Below are 15,892 nucleotides of genomic sequence, written 5' to 3'. Positions count from 1 at the left end.
CACTGCGCTGGGCTCAGGGACCCTGTCCACCACCGCGGGGCAATCTTCTTTACACCCATTTGATTGATTGCACGAGAAACTGTAACTGCACGTTGTCAATTTCCTAGGAGAGACCTGTCCTTAAAATACCCTCTCGCATTTCCTGCTAAAGGCCAAGGGTAAACTCCGTATCAAGTTATGAGTTTGACGTCCACCGCTGCTCAAACACAGACAGGACTTGGGCCCTTTCTTTGCAATCCGAACTTGCCACAGCAGCCAGCCGAATCCGAATGAGGTCTGACTGTGCTGAACCCCTTCCAAATGGCACTCCACTCTCTGACAAAACAGTATCCCCCTGCTGTTCTTTTCCCTGACAGGTATCTATTTTGAACTCCTTCTAGAGAATGCAGTGACAGTTCCCATCCTTGATCTTTTGGCTTCGTTCCCAGGGAGACTTCCTCATGCTATGTTTTATTCATGGTGCCTCCCAGGCTGGTTTCTTCATTGTGAAAATCGGTGGTGGGGGTAGAGACAATCAATGAACCTGAAATAAGACTGGACTGTCATAATAAAACCATCCCTTTGTGTGCTGAAAGCCTACAACCAGAGTCTGAGATTCTGGGGAAGGTCTGTGTTTTGAGAATATTTCGGGCAAAGCATCCACAGAGAAAAAAAAAATAGTTATTCATATTGTGTTGGAGTAGCAGAAGTAGGTCAGATAAACCAAAATAACCTTTGCTGGGAAACATGATAAGCTTCAGACATCTGAGAGCATGGAGAAAAAAGATGGTGTGATAGATAAAAACAGGAGGCCGATAGATGTGTGAGTCTAAAAGCAGCGAGATGCAAGGAATACACATAGCAAACATTTATCCCACCCTCTCCCTGAGAAATGTCCTCACTGTTAACTCTGTCATTGTCTTTCCTTTAGTATCGATACATGGTTCTACTTCCCTGGTTAGGACTCTGTAGGAGAAAGTGTAATAGGCATTTTACACTGAAGCCCCCAAAACAAAGCCAGCGCCCAAGTACAAGAGAGGATAGAGACTGTAATACAGTATCACATCCACTCGGTGAGCGTACAGTAGGTATACCTTGAGAAATATGGTCCTCTCGTGCCGGGTGATGTTAACGCTGTGGGGTTGTCCGTTGGCCATGTTCCTATGATCTACATCAATGTTGTAGGGCTCCCTGGTGCCGCCCAGGTTGTACCGAATCTGCAAGCTTCCTATAGAAGGAAAAGAAAAGAAATTCTTGTCATTTCTTCGCTCTAGGTTTCACTGGATGGTCAGGCTTGCCCCCTTGCTGTCCACCAATACCCCGGCTGCTCTGAATTCTGGCTCGCTCATTCAATGGCATGCTGAACCAGAAGGGTTAAGAGCACTGGGCCCACAGGGGTTTACAGTCTACCAACAGTGAGCTACCCAAGACCATCATCTCCAAGCTGAAGTGGCAGATGATCCAAGCTGGGACTCTGGCCTGGGAAGGAGGAGAACCCATACAATGTAGGACTGTGGGGACGCCTGCAGACGGACAAAATGCCATAGGAAATAAAAAATAAATGCTGGATGCAGGGATGGTCTCACGCCGTCCGCAAATTGTGACATTCGGCATATAAAAGAATCATGAGCATACAATATTAAAAATAAACATAATTTACAAAAGATAAATACATGGGAATTTGGGGAGGCTTCACTGAGACCAAGAAAATGAAGCGACAAATTTTATTCTAGGTTAGAGATTGCATCAGTCCGAATGCAAATCAAAGAACGATGGGCTTCCTGGGCCCCTGAGTCCTCACTGCCCCTCCGTTCCAGCTGACATGGCCTCAACAAATGATTCTGTTTCTCCTCTCCATCTTGCTTCTCCCCATTAACGACAGAAAATATTCAGTAAGACTGATATAATATTCTAGATCCTGTTGTTAATTAATCTGCACAGCAAACATAACTTGTATTTCTTATTTATGATTTTTAAAGACATCAATTTTTTATCTCATTTTTAACTCAGATTACAATCTTCATATTAATAGTTTCGACATCCCATAGCTTAAAAACGAAGCCAGCAACCTAGCAAGAGTTTGACCCACTAAATCATCTCACAGGGTTTTTGTTGCCTCTTTCATTTTCTGTCTTGAGGGACAGAATGGATATCCTGATTTAAAAAAAAAAAAAAAAGATTTATTTATTTATTTGACACAGAGAGAGCACAAATAGGCAGAAAGGCAGGCGGCAGGTGGTGGGGGGGGGGGCAGTGAGCAGGCTTCCGCTGAGCAGAGACCCCGATGCGTGACTCGATCCCAGGACCCCGAGACCATGACCTGAGCTGAAGGCAGAGGCTTAGCCCACTGAGCCACCCAGGCGCCCCGGATATCCTGATTTTTAAGTCGTGAAATAAAACACGATAATTAAAACTTAGAAGGTAAACAGAAGAAAAAGAAAGAAAGAAAAAGAAAGAAAGAAAGAAAGATCGATCGGTCACCGGAAATCCCACCACTGAGAGATAACTACGCTAAATATTTGGCAGCGTCTTTTCCCAGAAATTGATCATGTCCATATGTATCCATATATACACAAATAAAAGCAACAATTTCAAAACACTGCCCTCCCTTAGTGAGGCCCTGTAGCATTACACCGGTGGTTTAAATGTTCTATAAATATTCTACCGTGTCCCTGGAATTGAAAGCAGTGTACATCAGTTCAATAAAAATTTAACAGTATTTCCTAATTTTGCTTTCTGAGCAAATTTGACAAACCTTCCCTGTTTCTCTGAGTTTTACCTTAGTTTTTCATCCTAGATTTGTTTATTTATAGCTTTCGGTCAAGCGCTGCTGATTTTCACCTCCTGGGTGTGTCTGAACTCTCTCCTTAATCTCCATCGAAGCACAGGCATCCCTTGGCACCCGGGGTGCCCGGGGTGGACCCTAGGGGAGCCCTCTTCCTGGCGGATGCAGCTCTGGCCGGAGCTGGCTTGTCTTGGCACCCTGGTACGGACCACGTGGTTTCAGGGACTGGACCGCCACCACCTGAGCCTCACCTGCGTCCTCTTTGCCTGGACCACCTGATCCGAATCTGTTTCTCCTTAACAATGTCACCTCTTGGCCTCATTTCATCGTTAGCTGAATCCCCCCTTTCTCTGCTCGTCTTCCCTACCAAGCCCAGTCAAGGAGAGGTCTTACCGGCACTTTAAACACATCATATGCGAAAAACAAACTCTTGACCTTTCCCCCCCAAAAAGTATTCCATCTCAATTTTCCACATTTCGGTTAATGGCTACTTCAACCTTCAGGCTATTCCTGGCAAAAGCCTTGCCTCCCGTCTTCCTCCGACATTACACATACAATCTGTCAGCAGCTCTCTTTGGCTCTTTCAAATATACCCCGACACGTGTCTTTTCATCCCCTCCGTGTCTACCCCCAGACCTAGCCACCACCATCGTTTGTCTGGATTACTGGACTCCCCGCCATACTAACAAACCTCTTTGCTTCTGCCCTTCTCCCACATCCCTCCCCCAACCCAGCCTCTGCCCCCACATACCCACACCCTTCTCAGAGGGCAGAGCGATCCTCTGCTCAGAACCCTCCATGGCTTCCTATCTCAACCAGAGTAAAAATCATAGTCTGCCTAATAGCTCACCAGGCCCTATATGAGCTTGCCCTATTATCTCTGACACAATCTCTTATTCTCCTCCTTGCTAACTCCTCGTCAGTCTTCTTTAGCCTCCTTGTTGTTTCCTCAGAAGCCAGCATGTTCCTGCCTCAGGACCTTTGCACTGGCTGGCTCTTCTGTCTAGGATGCTCAGTCCCCAGTATTCTGCATAGTGGACTTTTTAACCCGCTTTAGATCTTTGCTTAAATATCTTCTCAGTGATTATTTCTGTGACTTCCTCATTAAAAGAAGAATTTACCCACTCTTTTCCCTTAGCCAGGTCCTCCCTTTTCTGCCTTATTTTTTCCCCAGGAGAGTAGTAAATTTTGTTTATATTCTCTGTACTTTATTTCCAGTTCCTAGAATAATGCCTGATACTTAGTAGCTGCTGAATAAACATGTCTATTGAATGAATGAGTGACGGTCTCCCTGTTTCTGTGCTTTTTTTCTTGCAGAGAGATTTTTTCAAAATGCCTAATTGATGATGCCACTGGGTCACTAAAAACTCTTCAAAGCCTTCTAGTTGTTCATATGATGAAGACATACATTCTTAATGTAATGTATGGTGCCTTGTCTGATTTGAGTTCTGCGTGTTATGTTATTTTAAATGATGCCATTTACTCTCTCACTTTTTACATTCAAGCTACCTTGGACTTATGTTATACCCTAGAAAATACAATTCTTCTTTCTACCCCAGGACCTTTGAATACCCTGCTCCCCTTTTCTGAGATGTCTCTTTCCCCACTCCTTGGTATTTTACCTTATTTTTTCCCTTTACCCTAATAGTATTAAAAACAATCTATTGTTTGGGATTGAACAGGAGGTGATTAAACGGTTGCGGGGCTATGTGCAGAAGAACAAGTTGACTGTTGAGTTTTCATTCCCTCCTTCTCCTTCTTGTGCTTGGGCTGCATATAATCGCAGCCAGTTTTCTTTAATATACAGCTGTATTCATTCATCATTTATTTACTCATTTCTTCAGAAGATATTTATTCAGTGCTCATGAAAAGCACCGTTGAATCCAATTTTTCAAGGCCTGAACGTGGGCTGTCTGGCTGGCATCAGTGCGGAGTCCCTCTCTAAGACCCAGGACCATCTCCAAACCCTGTGTCTGGCCCTGGGGATACAAAGAAAAGAAAGACCAGGCCCCACCTTTGAGGACTAGAGGTCGGAGGAAATAATAATCATGCAAAAAACAGACATTTTCTGCCCTATTTTCTTTGTCATTGTTCCCATTACGTTCCCCAGCTCATTAAAATCAGTATTAAGTTGTTTTCATTATTTTTTCTCTTTTCTGGCTTTCTTTCTTTGTAAATATGATTTAAAATTTCTTTAACTGCCTCACTTAATGGCAACTGCAATGATTTGCTTTGAGAAAACAGACGAGTTGGAACGTTAAATTTATATGTAGTGGATCTCCATAAACAGTAATGGCAATTTTCTTGAATAATAAAATTTAAATGATATATTTATTCCTTTCAAATAATAGTACCAGAGAACCACTAAATGGCAGTGGGAGAATATTAATATTTTCCATTAATATAAAATATTATTAAAATGGAAAAATACTTCACTTCCTGCATCTCACGTTCATCTCCCAAGTGAATTAAAGCGGTTATAAGGGACGGCTCTTTTATTGGCTACAGCAAATAATGGGCTTAACAGATTTATTCTCTCCTGGCCATCATCATTATCATCAGCAAACACTTACGGGGCACCTATCGTAGGCAGGAAATGTAGTGCTGGGGGCTTCTCATCTCCCTGGGAAGACAGCGAGTATTTATAACAAGGACAGAGAACAGTACAGTAGATGCCAAACAAATGCCATGGAAAGTGAGCAGAATGGGAGTCTAAAGTAAGGAGAAGTCACTGAAAGGAGGGGAGACTCGACCTGGCTCCGGAATGAAAGGCAGATGTTAGCGCCCAGAGGCAGACGCAGCAAGTCCGGGTACCAGAGCACGGTGGTGGGCAGGGGCACGGTGTCACGTGAGCTTGGGGGAGAATGAGGAGGAGCAGGGCTGGGTGGCACTGAATACGTGGCAGGATGTGGATTAAATCTGTGGGCCGGGGCTGGTAGTAACGGCTGACGCTTACGTAGTGTCTGTGACACCTCCCTGGATGACAGACTGCACCCGTGCAGGGTCCTGCTTTCCCCTTACTGACTCGTGCCATTTTCACAATACCCCCACGAGGGAGGCGCTATTTCACACAAGGGAGCCCTGGGCGCGGAAGGGCTAACTGCCCACGGTCACGGTCACACACCTTGCACAAGGCAGAAGCAGATTCAAACCCAGACTTTCCGGTTCTACACTCGGAGCTCTCCCCTTGGGAGACCTCACTCCGGAGCCACAGGCAGGATGTGGTGGGGTTTGGGATGTCTTCTGCCCTTCCTAGGAGGAGGAGAGCCCTACTGGAGGCATGATGAGGGACATGGCTTAGTGGAGGCTGTGGTGGGTAAGAGCGAGCAGGGAGGGGCCCGAAGAAGGGAGAGGGTTGGGTGTGAGGTGCACTGCTGTTCCACGGAGGGGCTAATGCTATTCTAGGAGCTGGGCGCCCCTCAGACCTCGGCAGACCCTCAGTGGGCTGGGCTGCTGGAGTCACCAGGTTGGTGGCCTCCTGAACACAAGTGGCCTTGTCCATTTACTCAAGTGCTGTTTCACATGTAATAACCTGCATGTGCCATGGCAGGAATGAAGCTGGAAGACATTTGTTAGGAGACCAGCGGTGGGGAAGGAAAGAGAGAGATACCCCCGAGGGACACAGTGTGACTAGACTCGGCAGCTCTTGTTTGCCTGGGTGGCCTCCCAAAGGGGAAGGGTGGCACATTTGTGAATGGCAGCACACTTGGGAATTGGGGGTCTGGAGGGGGTAGCCCTGGCAGAAGCTGAGGTCTGGGGAGGGGCCCATCTTGGGGGAACCGTGACGGTGCTACGACTTTCGATATGTTAAGTATGAGGGATGCTGGGACATTTAGTGAAGACTTTCTGGTTTTTAATTTTTTTCCCGATATTTTGGCATAGAACTTATTGATATTTTTTTCCTGAATGAATTCTTCACATTTTTCTAACTTTAAAATGCTAATTAATAAAAAAATGCAGTCTTTGAAGTGTGAACAAAACTACATTTTCATCAGCTGTTTGAAGATGGCCTTGCAAAGTTCAAGAAACTGACTGGTCCTGCTTTCCAAACACGCTGGGAGTGTGCTTAGAGATCTCTGCCATATGGAGAGAGCAGAGGAGTCTCGGGGCCTGGAATCAGACACCTGAGCTTAGGAATCCTGGTTTCACCTTCACCAGCTCAGTGTGCAAGTCACTTAACTTCTCCGTACTCTCCAGTTTTATCATCTGGTGACAGGGAATAAAGAATGCTATCTACCTCGTGGCTGTGTGGCTTGTAGGAATTCATGTGTGTGCAACACAGCCCACCTTCGGGCATCATTAAATGATAGCACCAATATGAACTGATTACTCAAAACCCTTGCACACGGTGAATGCCCCGAGACACCGGCATGAGTGCTCTTGGGGACGGGGTTAGTTTATGGGAAGGTGAGTTCCCGCTACAGCTGGGGACTGGGTTTGATGCGGCAGTGACTGAAGGAGTAGTAGTATCTTTTCTGATTACAACAGCGATGCTTGCTCATTGTGAGCATTTGAAATTTATAAAAGAATATTATTCAGGAGAAGCAAATCCACTGTAAAGAACTACTTTGTGCTCATATTATTGCTTTCTGTTTTCCGTCTTTATTTTTCACAGATCTAAGCCAATACTGGATAGTCAAGGCTCTATCTTGCCTTTTTTCTTTCTTTCTTCTTCTTCTTCTTTTTTTTTTTTGGTTTAACATTATAGTACATAATTTTTTTTTTTCTCCATTGCTCCACATTAAGTATTATTCTTAATGAATACATAATATTCCTTAAAATGGTGACTCCCTCTTTAACTAACCATTTTACTATAGTTGAACTTTTGTATGTCCTTCCTAATGCTTATTTTTATAAATAACACTAAGAGGAACATTCTGATGCTGCCTCTTTGTCTGGTTTTTGGCTTATTTCTTTAGGAATAATTTCTGAAAAGGAAAATATTAGGAAATATCCCCTCGCCCCCAATCTTTTTAATCAACAATGAATTGACCAGAGAAACTGAAGAATTTACTATGTTTTCAAACTCAAGCTGGCCTGGATCTGTAATAATAATTTTTGCTCCCACGGAAGAGAATCCTGATCTTTACGAAGCTAAGACTTTGGAATACTCCGTGCAGAGCCAGGAGGTGTGGGCAATGAGACAAGCGTCTCCACCTCCTCAGCCCATGTCATCGCTCTGGGAAATGAATGAGAGATTCTCTTCCTGATCAACCCACAATATTCTTATCTGCTCTGATGAGCAGAAAGCCTGACGTGGGGCTCGATCCCAGGACCCTGGGATCATGACCTGAGCCAAAGGCAGCTGCTTAATCAACCGAGCCACCCAGGCGCCCCAAGAATTTTTAAGTGTCTCAGGATTCAGGTTTTCTGAGAAGAATGGCCCCTCGGTGTTGGGCACGCTCCTGTGTTCCAGAACTGCTCAGCCTTCTCTGAAAGGCCTTGAGCGCATTTGGCTATTCTCACAAGATGCCAGTTTTAGTCTCACTCTGACCCTCTTGGGCTCCATGCATATTTGCAAATCAAGATGGTAAATACACTTCGGCTTTAACCCAGCCTTATGCCAGGGATGTATTTTATGCATGTAACATTCTGAGAGGGTTTAGGAATGAAAACATCTCTGGTTTTCCATTTCTATGGAAAGCTACATATGTTCTGAAGGAACCTTCTGATATGTTACCATACATCAGGATACCTCATTGATTTATATTAAATTAATTTTACTACTTCAGAGCTCATCTCTATTTAGGACAGCAGTGCATGTCTTCACTTGACAGGAACAAAAAATCATCCTCATACATACGGAACGACCTATATTCATGTAATATGCTTCCCATAAAGAACCTGACATGGCTTAGCGACATCACTACTGTGACACTGACAAGCTGCCTTCCTGGCTCTCACATAGGGAAATGAGGTTCAAAGACATTGGATGACTCACTTAGCGTCCTGCAGAGAATAAAGGACAAGACCAGAGCAACCCAGACTTTCTAGAACATTCTGTTCACCCAACATTAAATATTAGCAGAGGCTAGGCATGCTTGTCCTCACCGGCGGGTTTGATGAGCACTGCCAAGAAGTCTGTCGTGAAGGAGCTCACGTAGAGGAGAATGCAGGGCGCCTTGGAGGTACTGAAGCTGAAGCGGATCCCCTCATGCGCCAGGTCGGCAGGGGCGCTCTGCTGATCAGGGGAGCTGTCTGACCTGACGCCCGATTCTTTGCCGCTGACCCCCGATGCCTGGAAGTTATACCGTAGCCACATCCCCTCTTCAAAAAATGCGCCAACATCTGTTGAAACAAAACAGGTGGAGGAGATTGACAAATGAGGGGGAAACTGGGTGCTGATACTGACCACGCTTCAACCTCGCTGTTCACGGAAGGCAGGCCCTGCCTCCAGGACGGGATCGGATGAGGCTGCTGTCCACAGAAATGGGCCTGATTTCATCAACAGGGACCAACTATCCCCCTCAACCCCCAAAAGGAAGTAGCATGTAATAGAGCACGCAGATCTGTAAATTTAAAAAATATATATATATATATATATATATATATATATATACACACTAATAAAAATGAAGAAACTGAAATCATACCAGAAAGAATTTTCATGTATAGGGCTTAGGCCAAATGACTGATTTAGGTTGAAGAAACACCCTGAAAAGGCAATGGTTTAACATGAACACCCATTTAAGGAGCTTACGGGCTTCCTCTTTGAGACTGGAGGAGTTCTGGATGTTTGCCCAGGAGAGCCCTCGACCAGTCCCTGAGGAGGTCCCAGGAAGCTTAAAATCGTAAGTCGTGAAGTTTGAGAGAACTGGGCTCAAATATGACCATTAATTAATTACTGTGTGGCTTTATGGGAAGTTACTTAACCAATTGCTTTAGGCCTCAGTATTTTATAGGTGAATGGGAGACAATAAAAGATAATGTGAAATGATCAACACAAAGTAAATCATATCTATTATTATTATTATTATTATTATTAAATCACAAGAACAGTCACTAACCCTTCATTGGTCTCTGTCAATGACCTAATCATTGCTAATTGATTCCTTTTTAAGTTTATTTATTTTTGAGAGAGGAGAGAGAACATGCATGCGCACACATGAGTGGGGGGAGGGGTGGAGGACTGAGCAGGGAGTCCAATTCAGGGCTCAATCCTAGGACCTTGGGATCCTGACCTGAGCTGTAGGCAGATGCTTAACGACTGAGCCACCTGGACACCGCCCCCACTTTTTTTCAAAGATTTTATTTATTTACTTTTGAGAGAGAGAAGTAGCGAGCACATCAGTGGGTGGAGGGGCAGAGGGAGAAGCAGACTCTACCAAGCAGGAAGCCCAATTCGGGACCCCAGGATCATGACCTGAGCTGAAGACAGCCGTCCAGCGGACTGAGCCCTCCAGGTGCCCCGCTAACAGGCTTCACCACTGATTCTCCCATTGCGTGCTCCTCAGAGTTCCCAAATCATTTCCTACGTCAGGACGAAAGGCTGAGATTCCTAACAAGCTTTGTTTGGTCTCCCAGTTACGGTTCCCCTGCCCTCTTTGGTATTCTTCTGGAAGGAGACTTAAACTTCACGGCCCGTAGAACCCACCAGAGTGGGCACGGCGTAGTGAATCAGGGAGTCAGGCACCCGTGGGTGGATCTGGGCTGTGTTAACCCGCTAACCGACCTCTTAACCTATTAACCAGCCGGCGGTGTGTGAGTCTCACAGAATTCAGAACTATCTTGCTCAAACGCTGACAGGGCCCCTGATGGGAAGCCCAGAATTGAACAATACGCAGCCCACACGGGTCCCAGACAGACTCACTGGGATGTCAGATGTATATAATACGGTCGCTGCCACCTTGGGGTCGTCCTGTCCAGCCGTGGGCATGGGAGAGGACACATCCACAATCTGAAATCCTTCTGGCGAGTGTCATGGAGGTTTACACAGCAGGTCATGTGATAAGAACCCCCGTCTCAGTGCCTGGAGGGTCCTGAGTTGGCTTTCCCAGGCTTTCAGCAAACACCTGCCAAGTCCCCTCGGGACGCCAGGCACTCCGCTGGGCCCTGAGGTTACCATTGCTGCTCCCAGGAAGCCCTTGATCTAGGGGATTCAGACCACCAGGCATCACCAGAAGTACTATGGTGGGTGCAGGACCACATAATACAGGGGCTCTGGAACATAAAGGGCACCGGCCAAGGAAATCTGGGGGGAAAAGGCATGGAACCTGGGACCCAAAGAGCCAGAGGCAGTAGCTTTGTAAAGGTGGAAGGGAAGGCCAGCTTGGGAGTTGAGAGAGAAGCACGTGACAACACTTGGAGCTGGGACAGTGCGACCAGAGGCATGAAGCCTTGGCATGCAGTCTTCTTACAACATCAGTTATATGGGCAAGACTCTTGAGTGCCCCACTACACTTGAGGTTGGGCGTCGGGGAAACAGTACCTAAAAAGAGGTGATCCGTGCCCTCAGCCGCTCAGAGCCTGGTGGGACAGATGGACATATTCTGTGACGTTCTCTGAGCAGCTGTGACGGATGGTAGGGGCTGCGCCGGGGGCAATCAAAGAGAGCAGACAGGGCCGGTCACCTGCCGCGGACACCCCTTTGCCACAGAGAGGTTCTCCGAGAGGATGAGGGGGTCACTATCTGAGAAACTGTTTGGGCCATGCAGGGGAGAAGAGATGGACCTGGTGCCTGGAGAGAGGGCTCCAGATCAAGGCCAGAGTTCACACAAGCCAGAGGCAGACAGAAAGGGACAAGGTAGAGCACAAGATAGGGCACTTGAAACTCAAGATCGAGGCACGAAGCTCCTGCGTGGAGGGAGGGATTCTGGGCTGCTGAGGTCGAGGAAGCAGGGAAAGCTGCAGGTGCCGGGCACCGAGCTACAGATGCCTGTATCGCCAGCCGGAGCCTGGGCTTCCCTGAGCCAGACTCTCCCCAGTCACCGCCCTTCCAGAGCGTGGGCCCGCCCGAGTCCCCGTGACACCTCTCTGTCAGAATGCTGGTCCCCAGGCCTAGCTCCAGAATTTGGCTCCGAGGGGCTGACTCAGAGGGTCTCGAGAATCAGCACGCGTAACCGACTCCCCAGAGGATGCTCGTGCCCACAGGAGACCGAGACCCCGGGAGCCAACGCCGGGGCGGGGGAGCGCCACTGGCGGGGCAGGGAGCTGAGCGGGCCCGTCAGGCTGAGACAGGACGCCTCGTTCAACCCTAGGGGTGACCCTCCTTCCAGGGCAGATCGTTAAGAGAAATTCAGAAAGTGAAGGATTTTAGATAAACTGAACAATATGCCACAGAGAATACTTGTGGTGTATTTCAGAGTCATCGTTAAAAAGCTTTATGGATTCATGTCGGTTTTGGAGGAAGGAAAATACCACGCTTAACAGGGTTATTCTACAACCGCGTCATAAACCAACTGTTAAACCAGGGCCTGGGAGTGCTGCGAACCGTCTCAGTTTCCAAGTGGCGGATTTATAGCTGTCATTTCACTGCTTCAGATGGTTTGAAGGAAATGCCAAATCCGGGTGTGGAATATCACTTAGGAAAGGAACACTCCCATCCCCCCTGAAGGAAACACTAAAAGAACACTAATTTAACACGCCCCAAACAACGCCCTTTCCCTCATTGGATGATCAAAAATGACTGATGGAGAATGCTTAATGTACTAAGCATTTCATACTAAGGTTTTATACTAAGATGAGATAGCTTAAGTTTTAGGATATTCATTTTTTTGGATAGAAAAAAATGATAAATTTGGAGTCTCATTATTCTAAGATGTATCACAAAAGAGATCTGTGGAATTAGATCATGTTTCCCGAAATTCCGAGCTACAGTCCGAAATCTGTAGGTTCAGGATTGTAAGTTTGCCAAGAACCTTGAGGCAGGCAAGCAACCTCGTAATCATTTCTTGATTCTTGAAATGGACCTCTGATTGATGAAAAGAAGTCTGCAAATATTTGAAATAAAATCCACAAACTGCCCGTCCCAGAATAATACCACAAAGATATTCTTCTCCTCGTCTGACCAAATCCCCGATGTTTAACGTGGAAAGGCAAGCAGCTGGTACTCACCCCGTTACTAAATTGCCCCTCATCTTTTCTTCCTCACGCTCAATAACTCCATTTCTTTTTGCCTTTTTTGCTTAGGCTATATCTTGCAACCTATATTTAAAAATCATCCCGAGTCTTTTCATTCTCTCACTTCCCCACAACAACCCAGAATTGAAAGCTCCTAGCCCACAAATGGGCTCTTTTCCAAAAGTTTAAAGTCAGTAACTTGCAAACTTGGAAGTATTTCCCCATCGAAACAACGCTTTAAGTGATCGGTAATTTACCACGAGAGTCCACAAAAGCTGAACAATAATTCTGGATGGGTCGCGAAAGAGAACTGAAGAATGCCATTGTGTACTAGTCGTTAAAACAGAAACAGCGACAAGAGAAGTTAAGGTTGATTCCGAACGTGAGAATTCCAGGGAACTCCGCTCCCACAAGTCTTGCATCTAGCTGACGCCGCGGCATGCCCGGGAATCTGGAGTAGCTGATTCTCCTAAGAATCTTAAGGAAGCAAAGAGTGTTCGCCTGTTCCCCTGGTGTAAATGCTCCTACCACGGCTGAATTCAAGCTGTCAACACATCACTAATACGGAGTAGAGAGGACAAGTTCACGGGTGATCTCCCAGCCGGTGTGAACTGCCTCCAGCGCGTGAGCTCACTCGGTCACTGAGCCGGTCCTTCAAGCAAACCACAGGCACTGACCGCCAGCGGGCGGCTCAAACAACGGGAGTCTATTTCACTGTTCTGGAGTCTCTAAGTCTAACATGGACGTCTCGGCTGATTCTTTTACTGGTGCGGGCTCTCCTGGTGGCTTGCAGTCAGACGTGCTCTTGCTCTGTGCTCCCATGGCAGAGAGAGAGCGAGCAAGAGAGAGGGAGGTAGGGAGAGAGAGAGAAGAGGGAGAGAGAGAGAACTAGATCTCTGGTCTCTTCCTCCCCTTAGAAGGGCGCTAATCCCCTCATGGGAGTCCCACCCTCATGACCTCATCTAAACCGAGGTACCTCCAAAAGCCCCATGTCTAAATACTGTCCCATTGGGGGTTACGGCTTCCGCACAGGAATCTGGGGGGACTGACATATTCAGCCCGTACTAAAGGCTACTTGCCTTTTCTCTTCCGCTGTAAAGAAACGCTTTAGTATTTGATGGTTCCTTCCTGCCTTCCACACCTCTCTTCTATCTTGTCCCAGGACCCTGGACCCTGAAAGCTCTGTCCTTTATGAGAAGTTCTATAAAACCCAGGAAGAACTCCTGGGGAGCAGGCACCATACTACAAGGAAACATGGACCTGGGCCCCAACCTCAGGGTCATTCAAGCTTTTCCACGGTTGAATTCCGTTGTCCAGAATGGCCATTCTCACGGGCTGCTTTTTAATGAATCATCTAACTAAAGAGTTAAACAAATGTCATGACGCTCTGCTCCTAGACCCCTTGGCCACCCCGCTCGGTGTATATCCTGATTCTGCATTAGGCCCGGCTCCTTCTGGGGTAATCTGCAAGGCCTAACTCTCCTTTAACTCGTTTCCTCTTGTATTCCCAAGGTCCTGCTTTCCTGAAATACAACTAGTTTCTCTCCTGGCTTTCCACTGGCAAAATCTGCTTTTTCTCCCCAAGTGTGCTGCTTTGAATTTCCCTCCTGAATTTTTTATTCTGTTTGTTCCATGTTTTCTTCCATGGACTCTGATCGTTTTGGACTAACAACATTGGGCCTGGATGAGTTAATGTTCACCTTTACTCAGGCTGTTTCCCCAGGTGGATACGTATCTTTTGTAACCACTTTCCCCACATTCTCTCTAAAGGCCAGGTTACTTGCAGGTCAGTTTCTATGTAATAAGCTTCAAGTGTCTGAATCTGCACCAGGGTAAGAAAATCCCGGAGAAAATTCTCTGAAGTCTGAGTGGCGTGTGCCGACCATGAGCTACAAGGGTAGAACATGTGACTTGAAACACGTGAAGAAGCTACAAGATCTAGGACTTGACCGTGTCGGAGCCAGGGGGCCTCCTTGCTTGGGAGTTTAAGTGCCAACAGCACCGAACAACTTCCCCCAAGTGGGAAGATAGTTTGCATCCAGAATTTCCTGGGACATGCTCCTGAAATTGTGTTAATAAGCATTAACTGGAAAAAAAAAATGGTGGTCAACAGGTTAGAACACTCTAGAAAGAGTAAGTGAGGGAAGGACTCCGTCCCAGTAAGCTCCGTCTGACACACGGAGTCAGGGAGGAATGTGTGTACGTGGAGGGCAGGAATATAAAGGCGGGTTTAGTCCTGGCTTTGCCACCAACCAGCTCTGTGGCCCGGGTCCAGCAGGTTATTTAATTGCTGTAGCCTTTAAATCATTCCCATGTTACAGAAATCCTCCCTGAACGTACATCCTTCTCTGGCTAACAACCAGTCATTTCTGTACGTTCTTTTTTTTTTTTTTTTTTTTAAGATTTTTCTTATTTATTAGAGAGGGCATGCAAGAGAGAGCATGAGCGGCGGGGAGGGGTAGAGGGAGAGGGAGAAGCAGATTCCCTGCGGAGCAGGGAGCCCCACTCGGGGCTCGGTCCCAGGCAGCTGCTTAACCGACTGAGCCCCCCAGGTGCCCCCTGATTTGCAGTTTTAAATGATCATTCTGGCTGAATGGATTGGTATGAGAGGAAACCGTTAAACCTAAATTTCATCCTTAAATGTAAATTTCATCCTTTTTCTTAAAATCTGGAATATCACTAGGTGTGTGTGTAGGGGCCTGGTCACTAGATACATTTCAGGGAATCTGTAAATCTCCTGAAACTTTGGGCGAAAGCGCCTATGCATTTTTCTGGGGGGGGGAGGGTTAGTAGTATAAATCAGATTTTATGACTTCACCCTCAAAAGTTTAAGGAAAAATAAGAAAAACTAATTCATTCGGAAATGATGCACCGAGATGCTGGGTGAGCGGAGGCCCTGGGCCACATGTGGCCTCCACATCCCCGGTGGGGTCGTCACCCTCGTGATCCGGACCCGCTCCCTCCTCGGCCGCCCCGCCCGGTCCCTGCGTCCTCTGCCCTGTGGTCTGGCCAGACTGGTCTGGTCTGGGGGACCTGCTCATGGCCCTGCCAGTTCCTTCCCTGCCGGCT

The 15,892-nt window shown here is 46.8% G+C and overlaps 1 protein-coding gene across 1 annotated transcript in view; it reads right to left on the bottom strand.

Moving 5' to 3' along the window:
- Window positions 1–15,892, bottom strand: part of CNTNAP2 (contactin associated protein 2) — a 1,947,395-nt gene that overhangs the window by 136,718 nt on the left and 1,794,785 nt on the right. Inside the window, exons 19-20 of the mRNA XM_059172148.1 lie at window positions 8,816–9,052; window positions 1,074–1,207 (exon numbers count right to left, since the gene is read on the bottom strand). Of these exons, the coding sequence (XP_059028131.1) occupies window positions 1,074–1,207; window positions 8,816–9,052 (371 nt within the window). The remainder of the gene's footprint in view (window positions 1–1,073; window positions 1,208–8,815; window positions 9,053–15,892) is intronic.

Source organism: Mustela lutreola, chromosome 4, assembly GCF_030435805.1.
Source record: "Mustela lutreola isolate mMusLut2 chromosome 4, mMusLut2.pri, whole genome shotgun sequence".
NCBI classification, from domain to species: Eukaryota; Metazoa; Chordata; class Mammalia; order Carnivora; family Mustelidae; genus Mustela; species Mustela lutreola.
This window is presented reverse-complemented; position numbering and strand designations above follow the sequence as displayed.